The 16,971-nt window shown below is 36.9% G+C and overlaps 1 protein-coding gene across 1 annotated transcript in view; it reads right to left on the reverse strand.

Annotated features, from left to right (window-relative positions):
• LOC106876307 (sprouty-related, EVH1 domain-containing protein 2) overlaps positions 1-16,971 on the reverse strand; it is a 195,420-nt gene that overhangs the window by 36,669 nt on the left and 141,780 nt on the right. The window contains exon 3 of the mRNA XM_014924802.2: positions 8,973-9,141. Within this exon, the coding sequence (XP_014780288.1) occupies positions 8,973-9,141 (169 nt within the window). The remainder of the gene's footprint in view (positions 1-8,972; positions 9,142-16,971) is intronic.

The raw sequence follows: 16,971 nt of genomic DNA on the forward strand, positions 1-16,971 counted from the left end.
GGGTGGGCTTGGGAACTAAATTCTTTATAGAAAGAGTATACACTTATTTATTATCAGGGATAGAAAGAAACATCTTCGTATATTCCATAATCTGGAAAACATTTGAAATACTGCACAATACACAATTGGACATAATTTCTCCACATACTCTAGTCCTATGTTAATTTAATTTACTTTCAGTATGGTCTATTATATGGTCTTAGATAAAGTTATCTAAAAGTGTGATAGAATATTTGGTTATAATATTTGTCTTTTCTGTAGCCATCTTGACAAAGCTAACCATTCTTCATGAGCAAAGGTATGCCTCTGTAGTCAAGAAGTTAGCTTTACAGTTCAGTGGGTTCAATTCTTTACTTGGTCAAGTGTCTCCTACCATAACCTGGAGTCAACTCAAATATGGAAGATGGAAACTATGCGGAGGCCCACTGAAGGGACTGTTCCTGTCCTTGGGTAATAAACTTAAATCAGTCACCTGGTCTAATGACACTACCTATCCCTTGGGTGCCTTTAACAGAGGCCACTCTGTTGCCATGCTAGGGATAAATTCCTCCCTCCCTTTCATTAGTATTGGAGGTTCTGTAAAGAACTATGGGAGCTGAGCAGCCTCACTGCCCTGACTAAATCAAAGATATATAAAAAAAAAAAAACATCACAAAGTAGCAACATATTTCAGTTATCCTGAGACAGGTGAGCTGATCCAAATGCTTGCAACTAAGTGAACTCTGCTAAAGGCACTTAAAAGGGCAGGTGATGACTGGGAAATGGATCTAAGTCTAACATCGAAGATTTCGGGGGGGGGGGGCATTATTGAAGCAGACAGTAGATATCATCACTAGGTGGCAGTAAGTGGAGTGAGGAATGATATGAGAAAGAAGATGAGACAACCACAGCAATTGAAACTGTGAGAATCAGACAGACAAAGAAGAAGTTTGCATTCACTTTGCAACACTTCTGTTTGTCATTAAAGATATGTCTGCTCTAATATCCCAAACAACTTACCCACTCCATCCTGTTGCAACACAAGCTGACAGTTTCCAATGCATACCTCCCATTCCCCACTCGCTATTTCAAGATGTCTTCAGTGGTAGTGCTAAAAATGAGAGCATTCACCAAGAAGGGACAGTAGAGATTTTAACTCACAGATGCACGTCCCATCAATCTTAATAACAGAGCAGAATAGAATTGGAGCAGAATGCCTATTCTTTTCTTACAGATTTACCACCATCCATAAACTTAGACCTCACCACCACCCTCTCTCATCTCTATGCAGCTTTCTCAAGTTAAGAGTTGATAAGGAGCAGGAAGTGGCCCATAACCAGCTCTTTCTCACTGCATTTGCTAACTTGGGAGATAGCAGTGACAGAAGGGAAGCCTTCACCAGAGTGATGAAAAGCTTTTGACTTTTCAGCTCCTCCTTGATTAAAGTTTCCTCCCTTGCCTCTTACACTCACTTCAGTTATGCTTGGGTGAGAAGGATTTACTGCAGTTGTGTGTATGATGGCACGAAAGAAGATACAAAACTTCTCCTTTATCAATAACAGTAAATATTTCTAATTTTCATTTGGTAGTAGTTTTTATTATTTTTATTTTTAATAGCTCAGTCTGAAGAAGTGACAAAGTTTTCCTTAAACAAAAGACCTGATCCATACATGTGAACCTAGAAGTCACTCAATGGCTACTAAAAGTACCAAGGGGTCAGGAAGTGGTGATAAATCAGGCCACAGATCAAGTCTGTGACTCAAGAACAAGAAGAGTCTCTCTCTCCCTCTGTTGGAGTTCTACCCAGTTTCTGTCTCCCAAAATTTCAATCACAGGGCTTTTATCGACTGAAGGCATTGTGGTATAAGACACTCACCTAAAATGATACACAGTAGCATCATTTCCTTTCCCTCTTCCCTATTCCTTGCCATATGCTCCCATCCTCTCTTCTTATTCCATCCCTTATTCCTCTGCTTAAAATCATTGTTCACTCTCTCTTCTATTCTCCCTCAGTTATAGGGGCTACTTTAGGTCCTTTGCCTTCTAAGTTACAAGGTAATCACCACTTGTGCTGGTGCCATGAAAAATTACACCAAGTAAAGTGGTTAAGTGGTTGACATTAAGAAGGGCACTGGACCATAGAAACCACACCAAAGTAGACAGTGGGATATGAAGCAGCTTTCTGAGTTGTCAGATCTTGTCAAACTCTCCATCACACATCAGCATGAAATCCAGTCATTAAATAAGGATGATGATGTTGAATGGGCTCAAACCCAAAACCATAGAACTACAACTGCATTGACAGTACCAATGAAGAACATATCAACTTGATGGAAACATATCCTTTAGTAAGCTGTTACTAACCCCAACAATATGAGTATGCAAAGACCTTACAATTTTCAGGGAACAAAATGGGAGGTTGGTATGTTTATGCCTTTCTTTTACAGGATTCAGCATTACTAACAAGATAAAATAGTTTCATATAAAATGATAACAGGGTCACAGCTTTTCCTTTTATTTTCATTTTATTGCTTAGAGTTTGCATCCACCCCAGACCTCACCACATTATAATTATAATTATTATTATTGGTGGTGGTAGTAGTAGTAGTAGTAGTGGTAGTAGTAGTAGTTGCAGCAGTAGTAGTAGTGGCAACGGTATTTTGGAATGACATTAAACCATGAGAAAAAAGTTAAATGTACCGTCAGTTATCAACTAAGATAAAGGTTAGTAAGAAGGCCTCTTGTGATCAACAATTACAGTAATGGATGGGTAAATGTTCAATAGTAAAATTGGAAATAAATAAATAAAATTAAGTATGGAACAATATAGTCAAGGCCATTTTATATGACCAAAAGATATGGGAAAATTTCCTTACTAGCGAATGTACTGCCTGGTCTGAGAAAATGAAGTTGTAGCAATTTCTTATTGTTTACCATTGGTTTCACACAGAATATTGCCACTAAATAATATTGATGGCTTTTCAGGAATATCTGTCAAAGTACCTACCTCTCTCTCTCTCTATATATATATATGTATGTATATATATATATATATACACACACACACACACACACACAAACATATATATGCACACATATGTATATATATATGTATGTATGTATGTATGAAGGTGTGTGTGGTCTAGTGGCTAAGGTGTTGCACTCACAATTGCAAGGTAGAGGATTCGATTCTAGGACCAGGTGGTTTGTTGTGTTTCTTGTGCAAAATATTTCATTTTACATTGCTCAGTCCACTCAGCTGTAAATGAACAACCTTGCGACAGACTGGCATTCTGCTCAGAGGACAGTGTTATGATCCTGTCCATTTATATGGCATGAAAACTGGGTAATTGGCCCTAAAAGTCCTAGAACTTATCCTTTTACTTGTTACAGCTATGCGGCTGTGATCATGCTGGAGCACCATACATTATTTTAGTCATTTTAGCCATGCATCATGTGAATATCTATATCTGCTAACTATGTATGTGTCTAAGCACACACATACACACACAAATAACTTATAGATTTACTAGACTTTATGTGTCACTGCTTACATTTTTTTTCAACTAAATTATACTAACAGGACAGTTTAATTTTTTTTCAATGTACTCTTCTCCCCCTCCTCGTACATTCTTTCCCTCTCTATCTCTTTTCCTACTTTTCACAGCATCATCATCACCACTAGTAGTACTATGCATCTACCTCCCTACCACTTGTCACTCTACTCTCACTCATTGCCATCAACAATACACACACACACAGAGTCACATGGCTCAATATGTGTAAAAGAAGCAATTCAAAGTAAAACTACCACCACCACCACATCATTACATCACCACTGCCACTCATCATCACCACAGCTACATCATCATCACACATCACCACCACCACCACCACCACCACCACCATAAAATACCTTTATTACACCACCAGTGCCATTACTACCACCATCACAGCACTACTATCATTACCACCACCACCACCCCTCCCCCTCCTCCTCCCCCTACAAAATAACAGTACAACAAAGGCAAGCTCCATTAGATGCTATTTATAGATGTTTTTTCCTCTTACATCAGCTGGAAACTAATTCTATTCTATGCTAATTGTAGCTTTTTTAGGCAATTGCCACTAGTTGGCCCACAACAAAGAAAATAAATACACAACAACAGCAACAATGAACAAGAGAGAGAGTGAGTGTGGGAGAGAGAGAGAGAGAGAGTGCAAGAGCTTGAGTGCACCTATACACATACATATACACACATGAAGTACATGCGTGCACATGTGCACACACACACGAACTCATATTTGTACTCCTGTCTCACACAGATTTTATATATAAGCAAACAAGGGAACTAATGATGCTTCCTTTTACCTGCAATATGTAGTTAAAGTGAAGTGCAGATTGTTAGTAAGGTTGCTTATACATACATACACACACACACAAACACGTGTGTGTGTGATCATCATCATCATCATCGTCTAATGTGTTTTCAATGCTGGCATGAGTTGGATGGTTCAAAAGGAGCCAGTGAGCCAGAAGACTGCACCAAGCTCAACTGTCTGCCTAGGCATGATTTCTGTGGCTGGATGTTCTTCCTAACACCAACCACTTTACAGAGTGCACTGGGTGCTTGTCACATGGCACTAAAAGTAATTTGCAAGGCAAGACTCACTTCAAGTGAGAGTGAGGAGTAGTACTGAGGGAGGGTGGTCCTGTGACAGGTGATAAGCAGTTAAGGTATGACAGAAGGACAAAAACAGGTGTCATGCTGTAGAGGAGATACACACACACATATATGCATGTGTGTGCATATATGCCATGGACCATTAACTCCTTGATGGAGTCATAGGGGTACTGTTGTGATATACAACATGTTTTGGGTATTTTAGAATTGGTGAAAGCATCCCTCTCCAGGTCTGTCCACCATTGATTTCTACTGCAGAGAGAACAAAAGAGTTAGAGAAAGAGAAGAATTGATCCCAGTAGAAGATTAATAGTTTATTTGAAAGGATGAAGGACAAAGTTGATCTCAGTGAGATTTGAACTCTGTGCAGATAGCTGGAATGATTGCTGCAAAATAACGTAGAACTAATTTAACAGACCTTAATACATAATTGGTGCAAAGGCAGTGAGCTATCAAAATTGTTAGCGAAAGAAATACCACACTGGTGACAGGAAGAGCCTTCCTCCAGCCATAGAAAATCTACCTCAATAAGTTTTCTCTAACCCATGCAAGCAAACAGAAAACATGTAAAAATGATGACAAGAAGGATCTCATATCCTTAGTTTCACTAGGTCCCCACTTTTAAGGAGTGTAGTTGATTATATTGAGTCCACTACTTGAGGATTAATAATAATTTTATTAACCTCAAAAAATTGGAGAGCAAGAGCAACCTAGATAGGATTTGAACTCAAAACTCTCAATATGTTTTCTTTTATTTACTTGTTTCTGTCATTGGACTGCGGCTATGCTGGGGCACTAGCTCGAAATGTTTAGTCTAGCAAATCAACTTCAGTATTTTTTTTTAATGTCTGGTACCTTATAGGTCTCTTTTGCTGAACTGCTAATTTGGGTGAGGGGACATAAACAAACCAGCACCAGTTATCAGACGGTGGTGGTAGGGACAAACACAAACCCATCAACTCACCACAAACACACACATATATAGTTTCCTTTCTTATTTCTTTATTGCCCACAAGGGGCTAAGCATAGAGGGGACAAACAAGGGCAGACAAAGGGATTAAGTCGATTACATCGACCCCAGTGCGTAACTGGTACTTAATCTATCGACCCCGAAAAGATGAAAGGCAAAGTCGACCCAGGTGGCATTTGAACTTAGAACGTAAAGATAAACGAAATACAGCTAAGCATTTCGCCCGGCGTGCTAACGTTTCTGCCAGCTCGCCACCTTATATAGTTTCCACACATATATAGTTTCCATCTATCAAATTCACTCACAAGGCATTGGTTGGCCTGTGGCTATAGGAGAAGACACTTGCCCAAGGTGCTGCACACTGAGATGAACCTAAAGCGAGCTCTTCCACCACATAGCCATGCATTCTTCCTTTTTATTTTTCTATGAAAATAAAAAGACTTGGTTTATTTCTCTCTTGAAGCATAATAAAACGCCAAGTTTCAATGAACAGTTAGTGGAGGTTACTGTTTGTGTTTAGCCCCAGGTCAGTCTTGACCATATCAAATGCACTACAGCTATGACCATTATATCTTTTCCCTCTATGTACAGGAAATGTAGGACCACATTACTCAATGTTCTTTTTTATGATTTGAGGGTCACATGGTTGCTCAGGTCATGTGACAATGTAGAGGTTCCTTGTTGCTTCAGCTTGTTATTGTTGGTGGTATGATAGCAGGATGAAAGATAGTGAAGAACTCCCAATAAAATATCAAGAAAAAGGTTTATGGTAATACAGACTAAAAATTAAAAAAAATTAATATATGAAGCAGAAAAAAAATGGTTATTAACAGAAGTAGAGGAGCGGAGGTGACGGTGAAGAAGAAAACAGAGTTTAGAGGGAAAAGGGAGAAAGTGAGAAAGAAGGAGAGAGAGAAAGTGAGAAAGAGAGGGAGAAGACACTAGGAAAAAGAAGTACATTAAAAAAAAATCTTTACAAAGCAAAAAGCATTGTGGGAAATTAGAGAGAGAGAGATTAAGTCAAAAGTTTGTGTGTGTGAAGCCGGCCTGACACATTCAACAGCTTGTTATATGGGTTACAGTGCACATGAAGAGCAGATGTAAGAGATGGATATTACAGCATAATAAACCCAGAGAAATTTAGAGCAAGGACTTTTTCTTAACCTTATTATTATTATTATTATTATTATTATTATTATTATTATAACTTTTTGCTTATTTTTTTCTAATATTTGGTATTATTTTTTAAGGGGATATGCAAAAAAAATAATAAATGAGAAAGGACAGACACTTCTCTGAAAATAAAAAATAAATGAAAACACCATTTGAAAAATTTGTAAGAAAATACTCATAGTTACAAAAGAGAGGAGAGTAGAAAAAGGGGAGACGACTGAAAGTGAAGGGAAAGTGGAAAAAGAAGACAAGAAAACAGAGACAGTGGTGGTGGTTGTGGTGAGAGGTGTAGGAAATGAAGAAAAAAAGTAATAGAAAACAAGGGAATGGGAAAATAAAATATGATAAAGAGAAGGGGAGGAGGAATACTAAACATTTCAAACACCAGCCAGAGGGGAACTCAATGCGGTCATTCTTTATGCTAAATAGAGCAGCCAATTCTGCCTCAAATCAAACCTTATCCCAATCATTTGAAAAGGTTACTTTTAATTATGTGATCCTAGTTAACCTGCATCGAGGGCAAAAACAGGATGACTTGGAATACATTTGATTAAAAAAAAAAAATTACATGCAAAATAAAACAAAGATTGGTAACTGTTACAATATGCGCCAAATAATGAAGGACTGTAATGAATAGTGATATGCTGTAAGATGTGTCCAACTCATGCTAGCTTAGAAAAATAGATGTAAAATGATGCACACATACACAGAGACACACATTTATTTTTATGTCTATGCATGTTTCTGGGTTCTAAATCCAGCAGGTAGTGGCCTTACTTGAAGATTTCAGTATTAACCTTTTCCTTACTATATTTCTGTTGAAATACGCAATCTTTCTTACAATTAATTTGTAAAATAATGAAGAATATAGTAAAATAACTGTCACCATTTGGAGTATGAATTAATGCGAAGTTTTAATACGAAGTTTTAACTTAGATAACTTTAAAACAGGAAGTCTGTACCATAAAACCTAAGGCAGTCTCAGGTGATTTAATATCAAAAGGATTCATCTCACAATGCTGAAAGGTAATATAGTTAGGCTGTAATGTGACACAAGAAGTAAATGCATGGAAAGCAAGGATCTACTTGAAGAAGGAACTTTTCAATGACACTTAAAATCCACTTGATACTGACTAAACCAGTGGTTCCCAACCTGTGGTCCACAAAGGTGGTACTGAGGGTCTGCGAACATGTCAAGCTGTCAGACCTTCCAATATCCTGGGGTCTGTGGGAAAACTCATTTAAATAAAAGGGATCCTTGGTAGTGAAAAGGTTGGGAACCACTGGACTAAGCCAATAAGGAACTCTTTAATTTTCTAGCTCAGCCAGCTGGAAATAGAAAACAACTCCCTTACAAATAATATCTAGTCTTTTGAAAAGAAGGGCACATTGAGCCATGTAGGTCCTTTTATATTGTGCCTGAAAAAAATGACAGCATAGTCAAATCAAAGCTGGAATGGTTTTGGTTTGGGGTTAAATAACAACACCAACAAAACTAGGTACTGATAAGGGTGAGGGGTGGGGGTCCATTGCAGAGATGATAAGTTCTGTTCCTTAAAAAAATGAACCTTGTGTGAAATGTGTGTTAAAATTTGAATCCATTTCTATGATGTGCTTGCACAATGGCGTATTTTATACATATGTGTTGGTCCAACCCATGCTAGCATGGAAAGCGGACGTTAAACGATGATGATGATGAAGTGTGTGTATGTAGGCATGTCTTTTACAAGAGAAGGGATGACAGTGGCTTTGAAGTTTTGACCTGCTAGCCTTTATTATTTACTTCCATAAGGAACTATGATTAACTTTTGGTTCCAAATCTTGTAGCTGTGATGGTCTGTTATGGTATATTCCATGAGCAAGTGAGTGAGTGAGTGTGTATGTCCTTTTTCCTTACTGTGTTTGTCTAACTGCAGGTGACTACTGAAATAACTTGTGGGATTTTGCAAACAAAACACAATGTAAATACCTGAAAGAAGATCCAACAAACTGTGCAGGAGTCATTTAGTACAATAATTTAAACAGATACAATTTTGTGGTTAGTGAGAGTAGATAGAAGCAAAAATGATAGAATTATCTGGAGAGCTATCCAGCATGGTTACAAAACAGCTCCAAATATTTAATTCTCATGGCAAAAACCAATGACAATATTCAAGAAAATTTACCTTTTGTGAGATCCGCAAGCACATGTTTGATTCCTTGATTGAAGGCTCGGGCTTCTCCCGACCTTTCAAAAGTAAGACCAAATCGTTTGTCATCTGTCCGCCAGTGGTGAAATTTAGGATTCACCACTGTGTATTGGATGTCTTTTTTTATCGTACAACTAAGCAGTTCCTGCAAAGAGAGGAAAAGTAAAAGATTTATATATCTTTTATATGCAATAGAAGTAGTATTAGCTTAAAATAGCAATCTGTATATCATACTTAATGTAAATACATCACATGAAGCTAAATTTATTGCAGTATTCATCTGGAGATGATATCTCTTATGGACATATTGTATTTAATAACACAAATATAATATATCAGCAGCAGACAAGAATTAACCAGTGCATTTCTGCTTCGATGGGCTTCGTCAGTAGCATGTACTCACTAGCAATCACATGCTGAGACAACTATATATATGTATACATCTCTAGTCTAGTGGTAGTATGCCTTTGGGGAGGCCTGTGAATGTGAACCTTCTCCAGCACTCTCCGGGAGAGTGCGTACTCTCCACTGGCCACTGTTAAGTAGATTACTGGAACTTTGGCTATCATGACTTAGACTTGGGAATGCAGAGCACTGGAAGATATACTGTAAAGCATCTCTGCTGACACGACAACAATTCAGCCACTCTCCCACCTGCAAGTAAAGCAAAATGAAGTGCCTTGCTCAAGAACACAACTTGCCACAAGATTTGGGAATTGAACACATGACCTTGTGACTATGAGTGCAACACCCTCACCACTAGGCCATGTGCCTTCACATATGAATACATACACACACACACACATATATATATATATATATATATATATATATATATATATATATATATATATATATATATGTATGTATGTAGTTTGGTTACAAATGAAAGAGTTTTCAAAGCATGTTGTAGAGTATATATTTATTAAGAGAAACTAATGATTCATTGTTTCCTTTGTCTTAGTTCCTCCACTTGCTCCCCATGGCTTCATCATGTCATGACAAGTCATGGGGAATATTTCTCCCTAGTCCTACCTATATCTGAAGAATAAGGTGCAATGAGCAAGACTGCATAAATTCTTTCAATTGCAAATATCAATTTGTTTTCTTTTGTCTTTTCATATCTAGGATTTAGTGTTAGGAAGGGCATCCAGCTGTAGGAATCATGTAAAAGCAGACATTGAAGCTTGGTGCAGTCCTCTTGGCTTGCTAGCTCCTGCCAAACTGTTCAACCCATGCCAGCATTGAAAAACAGATGTAAAATGATGATGAGGACGATGAGGACAATTGTGATTTGTTATTTAAATGGACTTTTTAGTGAGTGATACCGGATTACCAAAAACAGAGTTTTTCTGTAGGGCTAGCAGGTAACAAATGCCATCATTGGCACCAGCACTGGTACCAGCATCAGCAACAATAACAACTACCACTAATAGAAAAAAAGAAAAAAAGGGAGCACTCTGTTGGTTATGATGACGAGGGTCCCAGCTGATACAATCAACAGAACAGCCTGCTCATGAATCAACATGCAAGTGACTGAGCAATCCACAGACACATGTACCCCTAACGTAGTTCTCAGGGAGACTCAGCGTGACACATAGCATGACAAGGCCGGCCCTTTGAAATACAGGTACTACTCATTTTTGCCAGCTGGAGCAACATGGAATAAAGTGTCTTGCTCAAGGACACAACGCGTCACCGGGAATTGAACTCATGACGTTATGATCATGAGCTGAATGCCCTAACCACTAAGCCATGCACCTTCACTACAAATGATCCTTTCTACTATAGGTACAAAGCCTGAAATTTGGGGGGGAGGGGGCCCAGTTGATTACATCGACCCCAGTATGCAACTGTTACTTAAATTTATGGACCCTGAAAGGATGAAAGCAAAGTTGACCTTGGTGGAATTTGAATTCAGAATGTAAAGACAGACGAAATACTGCTAAGCATTTTGCCCGGTGTGCTAACGATTCTGCTGGCTCTGCCACTTATAATAAGAACTTCCATTCAATCACTATCAATGAATTAAAACAAACAGCTTACAATGTCCGAAATCTCAGGTCAACATACTTAATACTAAAGGTAGAAAGAACAGAGATGGCTAAAACAATGATCTAATGATTTATGCTCCATCCTTGTCATGCAGTAAAACTACTGAAGAGGAGATAACTGTGGTATTTAACACTGACTATGCAAAATGCTCAAAAAAATGAATGAACAAATTGAAAGAATAAAAATCAGAAAAACCAAACAAGTCCACTATTGTAACAGAACTTAATACTTGTAAAGATCTTGAATGTATCAGTTAGTGAATGAACATTTTGTCGGACAAGTGCCAAAATTGTTGAACAATCCAAATATGTGTTGGCACACACCTGTGTATGTGTGTGTGTGTGTGTGTGAAAGAGAGAGAGATGGGTGGAGAGTATGTTTGATCTGACAAAAGCAAGAATAATTATCACCAACAGAGCTCAGAGTTTTAGAATCTTTGGTTTAGCAGTTGTTTGTTAATATCCTCATGAAACAAATTAAGTATCTTATGTCAAGCATTTGCAAAGTTTAGTCAAATACACACACACACACACACACATGCATGTGTGTCTGTGTGCGTGCGTGTGCACATTTAGGTGCATGTAAACAATTTTAGAAAAACATGCAAACAAAAGAGATTTGTCTACAATACATATCAGAGATATTTGTAATATATGTACTTAATATCTATTGGATACGTTTTACACAGCTACATGCATGTACATAAAACACATACACAAACATAGGCACAAATAGACACACACACACACACATGCATCATCATCAAAATGATATTATCATCTCCCTTCATCACCCTCAAAGGAATTACTCTCAAGTTCTGTGTGATGGTATGGATTTAGACAAATCTGTCTGGTCATATTTGGCACTGGTCCAAATGCACCTAGCACTGGCATAAAGGTAGATTGGTGCTGATTGTATAATAGGTGTGGTAACATTTTAGTATATCAGAGTATGTATAATTAGATCTGAGGTTTTACAGCTGGATGCTCTTCTTGAAAATCCAACCAGTTTTATGGAGAGAACAATAAACACAATGAATAAAGAATAAACTTAGTCGTCGTTTTTGGAGGAAGTACCAAACAATAATATTATGCCACACACACATGCATAAGCATATATGTGTGTGTGTGTGCATGTGTATATATATATATATATACATATATGAGCATGTGTGTATGTGTGTGTATATGCATATATCTGTGTGTGTGAAAAAAGTATGACAAACACAAGATTGGATTTATACCATTTGTTCCCTATATTATACAATTAGATATTGTAGTTATTTGCACCCATTCCAGCGAGTGTTCATTGTGCAACTGGATGTTGATCCACAACAGTTCTTCAAGAGAATACTTCTTTATTACATCATGTTCTTGCAGATTAAATGAGTGTACTAAGCACACACACATGCATATGAGGCACAAGCATAGCTGTGTGGTTTAGAGATTCATTTCACAACCCTGTGATTTCAGGTTTAGTCCCACTGTGCAACACCTTGGGCACGTGTCTTCTATTATAACCTCAGATAGATAAAAGATTTATTAGTGAATTTGGCACACACAAACTAAAAGAAATTTGTTGTGTATTAATTGGTTAATTCCATGTCCATTTTTCAGAGCTAGCACAGGTTACATGAATATATTAGTGCCCTTTCTGTTGCTAATCCATACTGGTTTTTTAAGTAAAGAGCTCTTATTTCATAAATTTTTGAAGGTATGAAACAAATGGGTGATTTGTTGACAAGATAAGTGACGACAGCAACACTACTTGCAACAAGCAACTTTCACAGAGCCCAAATATGAACATAGAAACCATATCACAGCAGACAATTAGTGTCTGGACAGCTCTCAGCTGACCAGCTCCATATCAAACTGTCCAACCCATGCCAGCATGGAAAATGGATGTTTGATGATGATGATGAGGATGATGACAGACTTCTTTCAGTTTCTATCAACCAGATTCCCTAACAAGGCTTTGGCTGGCCCAGGGCTCTAGTAGAAAATAATCATGAGAGTTACTGTGCAGATGGATTGAACTACAATCAATGCTGTTGAGAAGCAAACTTTTTTAACCACACACACCCATACCTACATCTATAGAAGTGTACTATTAAGCAGTTAATGAAATCCATGTTGTCAGCACATGCACTGTTATGCGCTGACAATACCATTTATTTGATGACAATTCAATGTCTTTGTGTAACTGTCTGCCCCCATTATTAGTACTCCTATCTTTTTAATATTGTTATTATTTGTATATATTAGACCATTGTTTTAAAGGATACACACACACACACACACACATCATATGTCTGTAGTCTCTGTATATGTGTCATGGCTATCAACTGAAGTAGAAAAATTACACAAAGAGTGACATTCGCACTGGATTTGAGTCGCACAATGTACCCAAATATATGCATATTATTCATATATGTATGTAGAGGGAGCAATATGGTTAGGCTAGGTTCATGCTTATTTATATACATAAGCAGAGAAGCAAGCAAGCACACACACACACACGTATGTATGTATGTTAGAATGTGTGTGAGAGAGAGAGAAAGGGAGAGAGATAAGGGAGAAGAAATAGATACAGTAAGTGAGATTTGATATGCTTTTATAATACTATTTTTACTTTTAGTTCATTAGGAAGAGGACTTTTAAGAAGAACAGTTATTATACAATAGCAGTCGCCAGGTAGCTCTGCAGGTCTGTTACATATAGAAAGCTGAATGAAACATTGAGACAGCCATCTTGTTTTTTATTGTGAACTTGTTGCTGTAAGATTTAGGGTTTAAAATATGTGCTTCCCATTAAAAAATAAAATAAAAATAATAATAGTAGGAAGTTGTTTGTTGAGAGTGTTATACTGAGCTGGTTAAGTAACTGAGTAAATAAATGTGTCCTTATTCATTTGCTTATATAGTTATTTTTGCTGAGAGCTATATAGTAAATTGATTACATCAGCCAACCTGTGTATGGGAAGTTGAAAGGGTTAAAAGCTGGTGATACATTGTCTATGTCCATGTCTTAACTGGTTAAGATATGTCATAAAGTTCTCTTCGACACAAATCATAACCACAATTATGTGAGTTTCAGTAAATTCAAAGATCTGAAGAGATTCCTTTGTACCAGATATTAATTAGGTCATCAATACCATGCATAAAGAAATGGATGTGATTGTCACGACTGTTCACAAGGTTAATCAAAGGATGAAAATATTAAGGTTTTGATAGGCAATACTCAGATATAAAACAACATATTGAGAAAATGGTAACTCTCTGAGCTAATTAGTCTTACTCTTTAAAGTTATCATTAGCTTTCTTATTTTAAACATTGATGACAACAACAACGATGATGATGACAATGACAATAATAATGACAGTGATGATGATGATGATGCTTATGATTATGATGACTCCAGAGACAAAGTTAGTCTCAGTCTCTAGTCATCATCAGGTGTCTCATTCCTGAATATGCTAACTTATTCCAGGCTGGATCAAAACTAAGAACCATTAAAAACTAAACAAAGGGTATTAATATCCATGGTTTAGAATTAAAGGTTCTTATATGTTGGGGCCAGACTGAAATAAATGCATATATTCAGGGAATGAACATGTGATGTTTTGAATTTAAATATATTATCTAAGAATGAAGTTAACAGTCCAGAACAGGATCACTTAAGAAATTATAACATTAACTAATCTCGGAACATTAATGCTTTATATTTACTACTACAACCTTTCAATTTGGCATGGCAGTGAGTGAGTATTTGGCAGTGAAACAACAACCAGAAAATTCCAGAATAGAACTTTTTTTAGTTTTAGCTTTGTTTGGAGTCACAAAATTAATGAAGCCAGTTGAAATTCCAATGACCTTCAAGAGATTTAATATCAAATGTCATCACCATTGGTCTCTGAGACAGAGTTCAGATTCACTGTATAAGTAACTACAAACTTGTACTATTTCTGGGTCATCAATCAACAATTTAAGGACAGAATATGTCTGTGATAAAATCTGTTCACTTTGCTTTAGGAATTCTCAAATGTGACCTAATATTAAAGTTTTTAGAGAAGGAATTTTTTACCTTTGTTTTTCCTCCCCTCTTTTTCATGGCTTAAAATTTTTTTTTTTTACATCAGGAGCAGTGAATCTGAATATTTATATGCATTTTAAAAGCAACACTTAACATCTATTATTATTAGATTACGTACATAAAGTGGTGAGGCGGCAGAGTCGCCAGCATGCTGGGCAAAATGCTTAGCAGCATTTCATCTATCTTTACATTTTGAGTTCAAATTCCACTGAGATTGACTTTGCCTTTTATTCTTTCAGAGTTGATAAAATAAGTACCAGTTGAGTACTGGGGTCAATGTAATCGACTTACCTCCTCCCTTGAGATTGCCGGCCTTGTGCCAAAATTTGAAACCATTATCAGATTAAGTACAAACATTGATGTGTGGTTAAGTGGTTTGTTTTACAACCACATGGTTTAGGGTTCAGTCCAACTGTGCAGCACCTTGAGCCCCTTGATAGTAAATTTAATAGACAAAATGCGAGAAGTCCAATATGTATGTAAGTCTGTATGTGCATGCATATTATTGCTCACTGATTGTAAACAAACTCCACCAAAATACAAATGGTGTCATTTTTTGGCAATTTCTGTGAGAATTCGTCTGACCTTAGGGGGAAAATATGACCTTGTTTGGAAAGAGAATTTTGGGAGACAGGAAGAGCATCCAGTTTTGTCAGCAATAATGTCCATCAGTTCCTGACAGTCCTTCTTTTAACTGTACTGAGTTAGACTTTATAAGATAAAACAGAATTTGTTTTTTGTTTTATCACGATAGAAAATGAAGAAGATATCATACTAGATAAGTAAGAGGTGGCAGTACACTTAATCCTACACACATAATTAGCTGTAGGCAATAAGTACCACACATTATGGGGATGATGCGTGAGATCTCTTAGGGCAATGGTTCTCAACCATATTTCTTTTACTTGTGGACCCCTTTGATTCCTATTTTACTTGGGAGGACCCTCATAGCCATTCAAGGTTTAAAAAAATCCTCTTATATTTTTATAATGAAATATTAGCAATTGTATAAAGAAAATTGTTAAAATATTGTGCATATTGTAGAAGTATAAGCAATTTATTGAACATAAATTTTAACAACAAAACCTTATATTGACCCCCAAGGGTCATATGGACCCTGGTTAGGGACCACTACCTTAGAGTATCAAACAAAAAGAATACCTTGCTAAGTTCTTTACTTTCTGAGTCAAACTCAACTGAGTCAACTTTATCATATAGCCTTTAGGGATTAATAAAATAAAATACTAGTCAAGTACTACGGATTGATATAACTGACTCTCTGCCCTGTCTCTGATTTGAGCTTTGTGCCTGTACAACAAATTATTATTATTATTCGTCCTGCAACTATTTCTGAACCTGCTTTCCTGTGTTACATATCAGTTGGCTCTCATTTTTGAGAACTTTGGTGAATGTACTTTTTTTCACAAATCATGATGATGATAAAAGTGTTTTACAAGCACATGTTACCCCATCCCCACTGGGCCCCCTCATCATCCTTTTCTGCCTCCAACTACAAGAACAACAAACCAAACCAAATGAGGGAACCTCTTCATAGTCACCTAAGCTACAAGAAAAAAACAACAGCCAAATGAATTGATCAAATCATACACCTCATTATCTTTTTCAAAAAGAGAAGCACACATTAGATCAGTGTTTCTCAACGTTTTTACTCTTGTGTAACCCTTAAAATAAATTACATGTCTCAAGGAACCCCTGCACAAAAAAGAAAATATATACCATATCTTTCTCATATTTTTTTCATTGTAGTTCACATGGTAAATATTATCTCTCTCTCTCTCTCTCTTTCTCTCTCTCTCTCTCTCTCTCT

This window comes from Octopus bimaculoides, chromosome 4 (assembly GCF_001194135.2).
Source record: "Octopus bimaculoides isolate UCB-OBI-ISO-001 chromosome 4, ASM119413v2, whole genome shotgun sequence".
NCBI classification, from domain to species: Eukaryota; Metazoa; Mollusca; class Cephalopoda; order Octopoda; family Octopodidae; genus Octopus; species Octopus bimaculoides.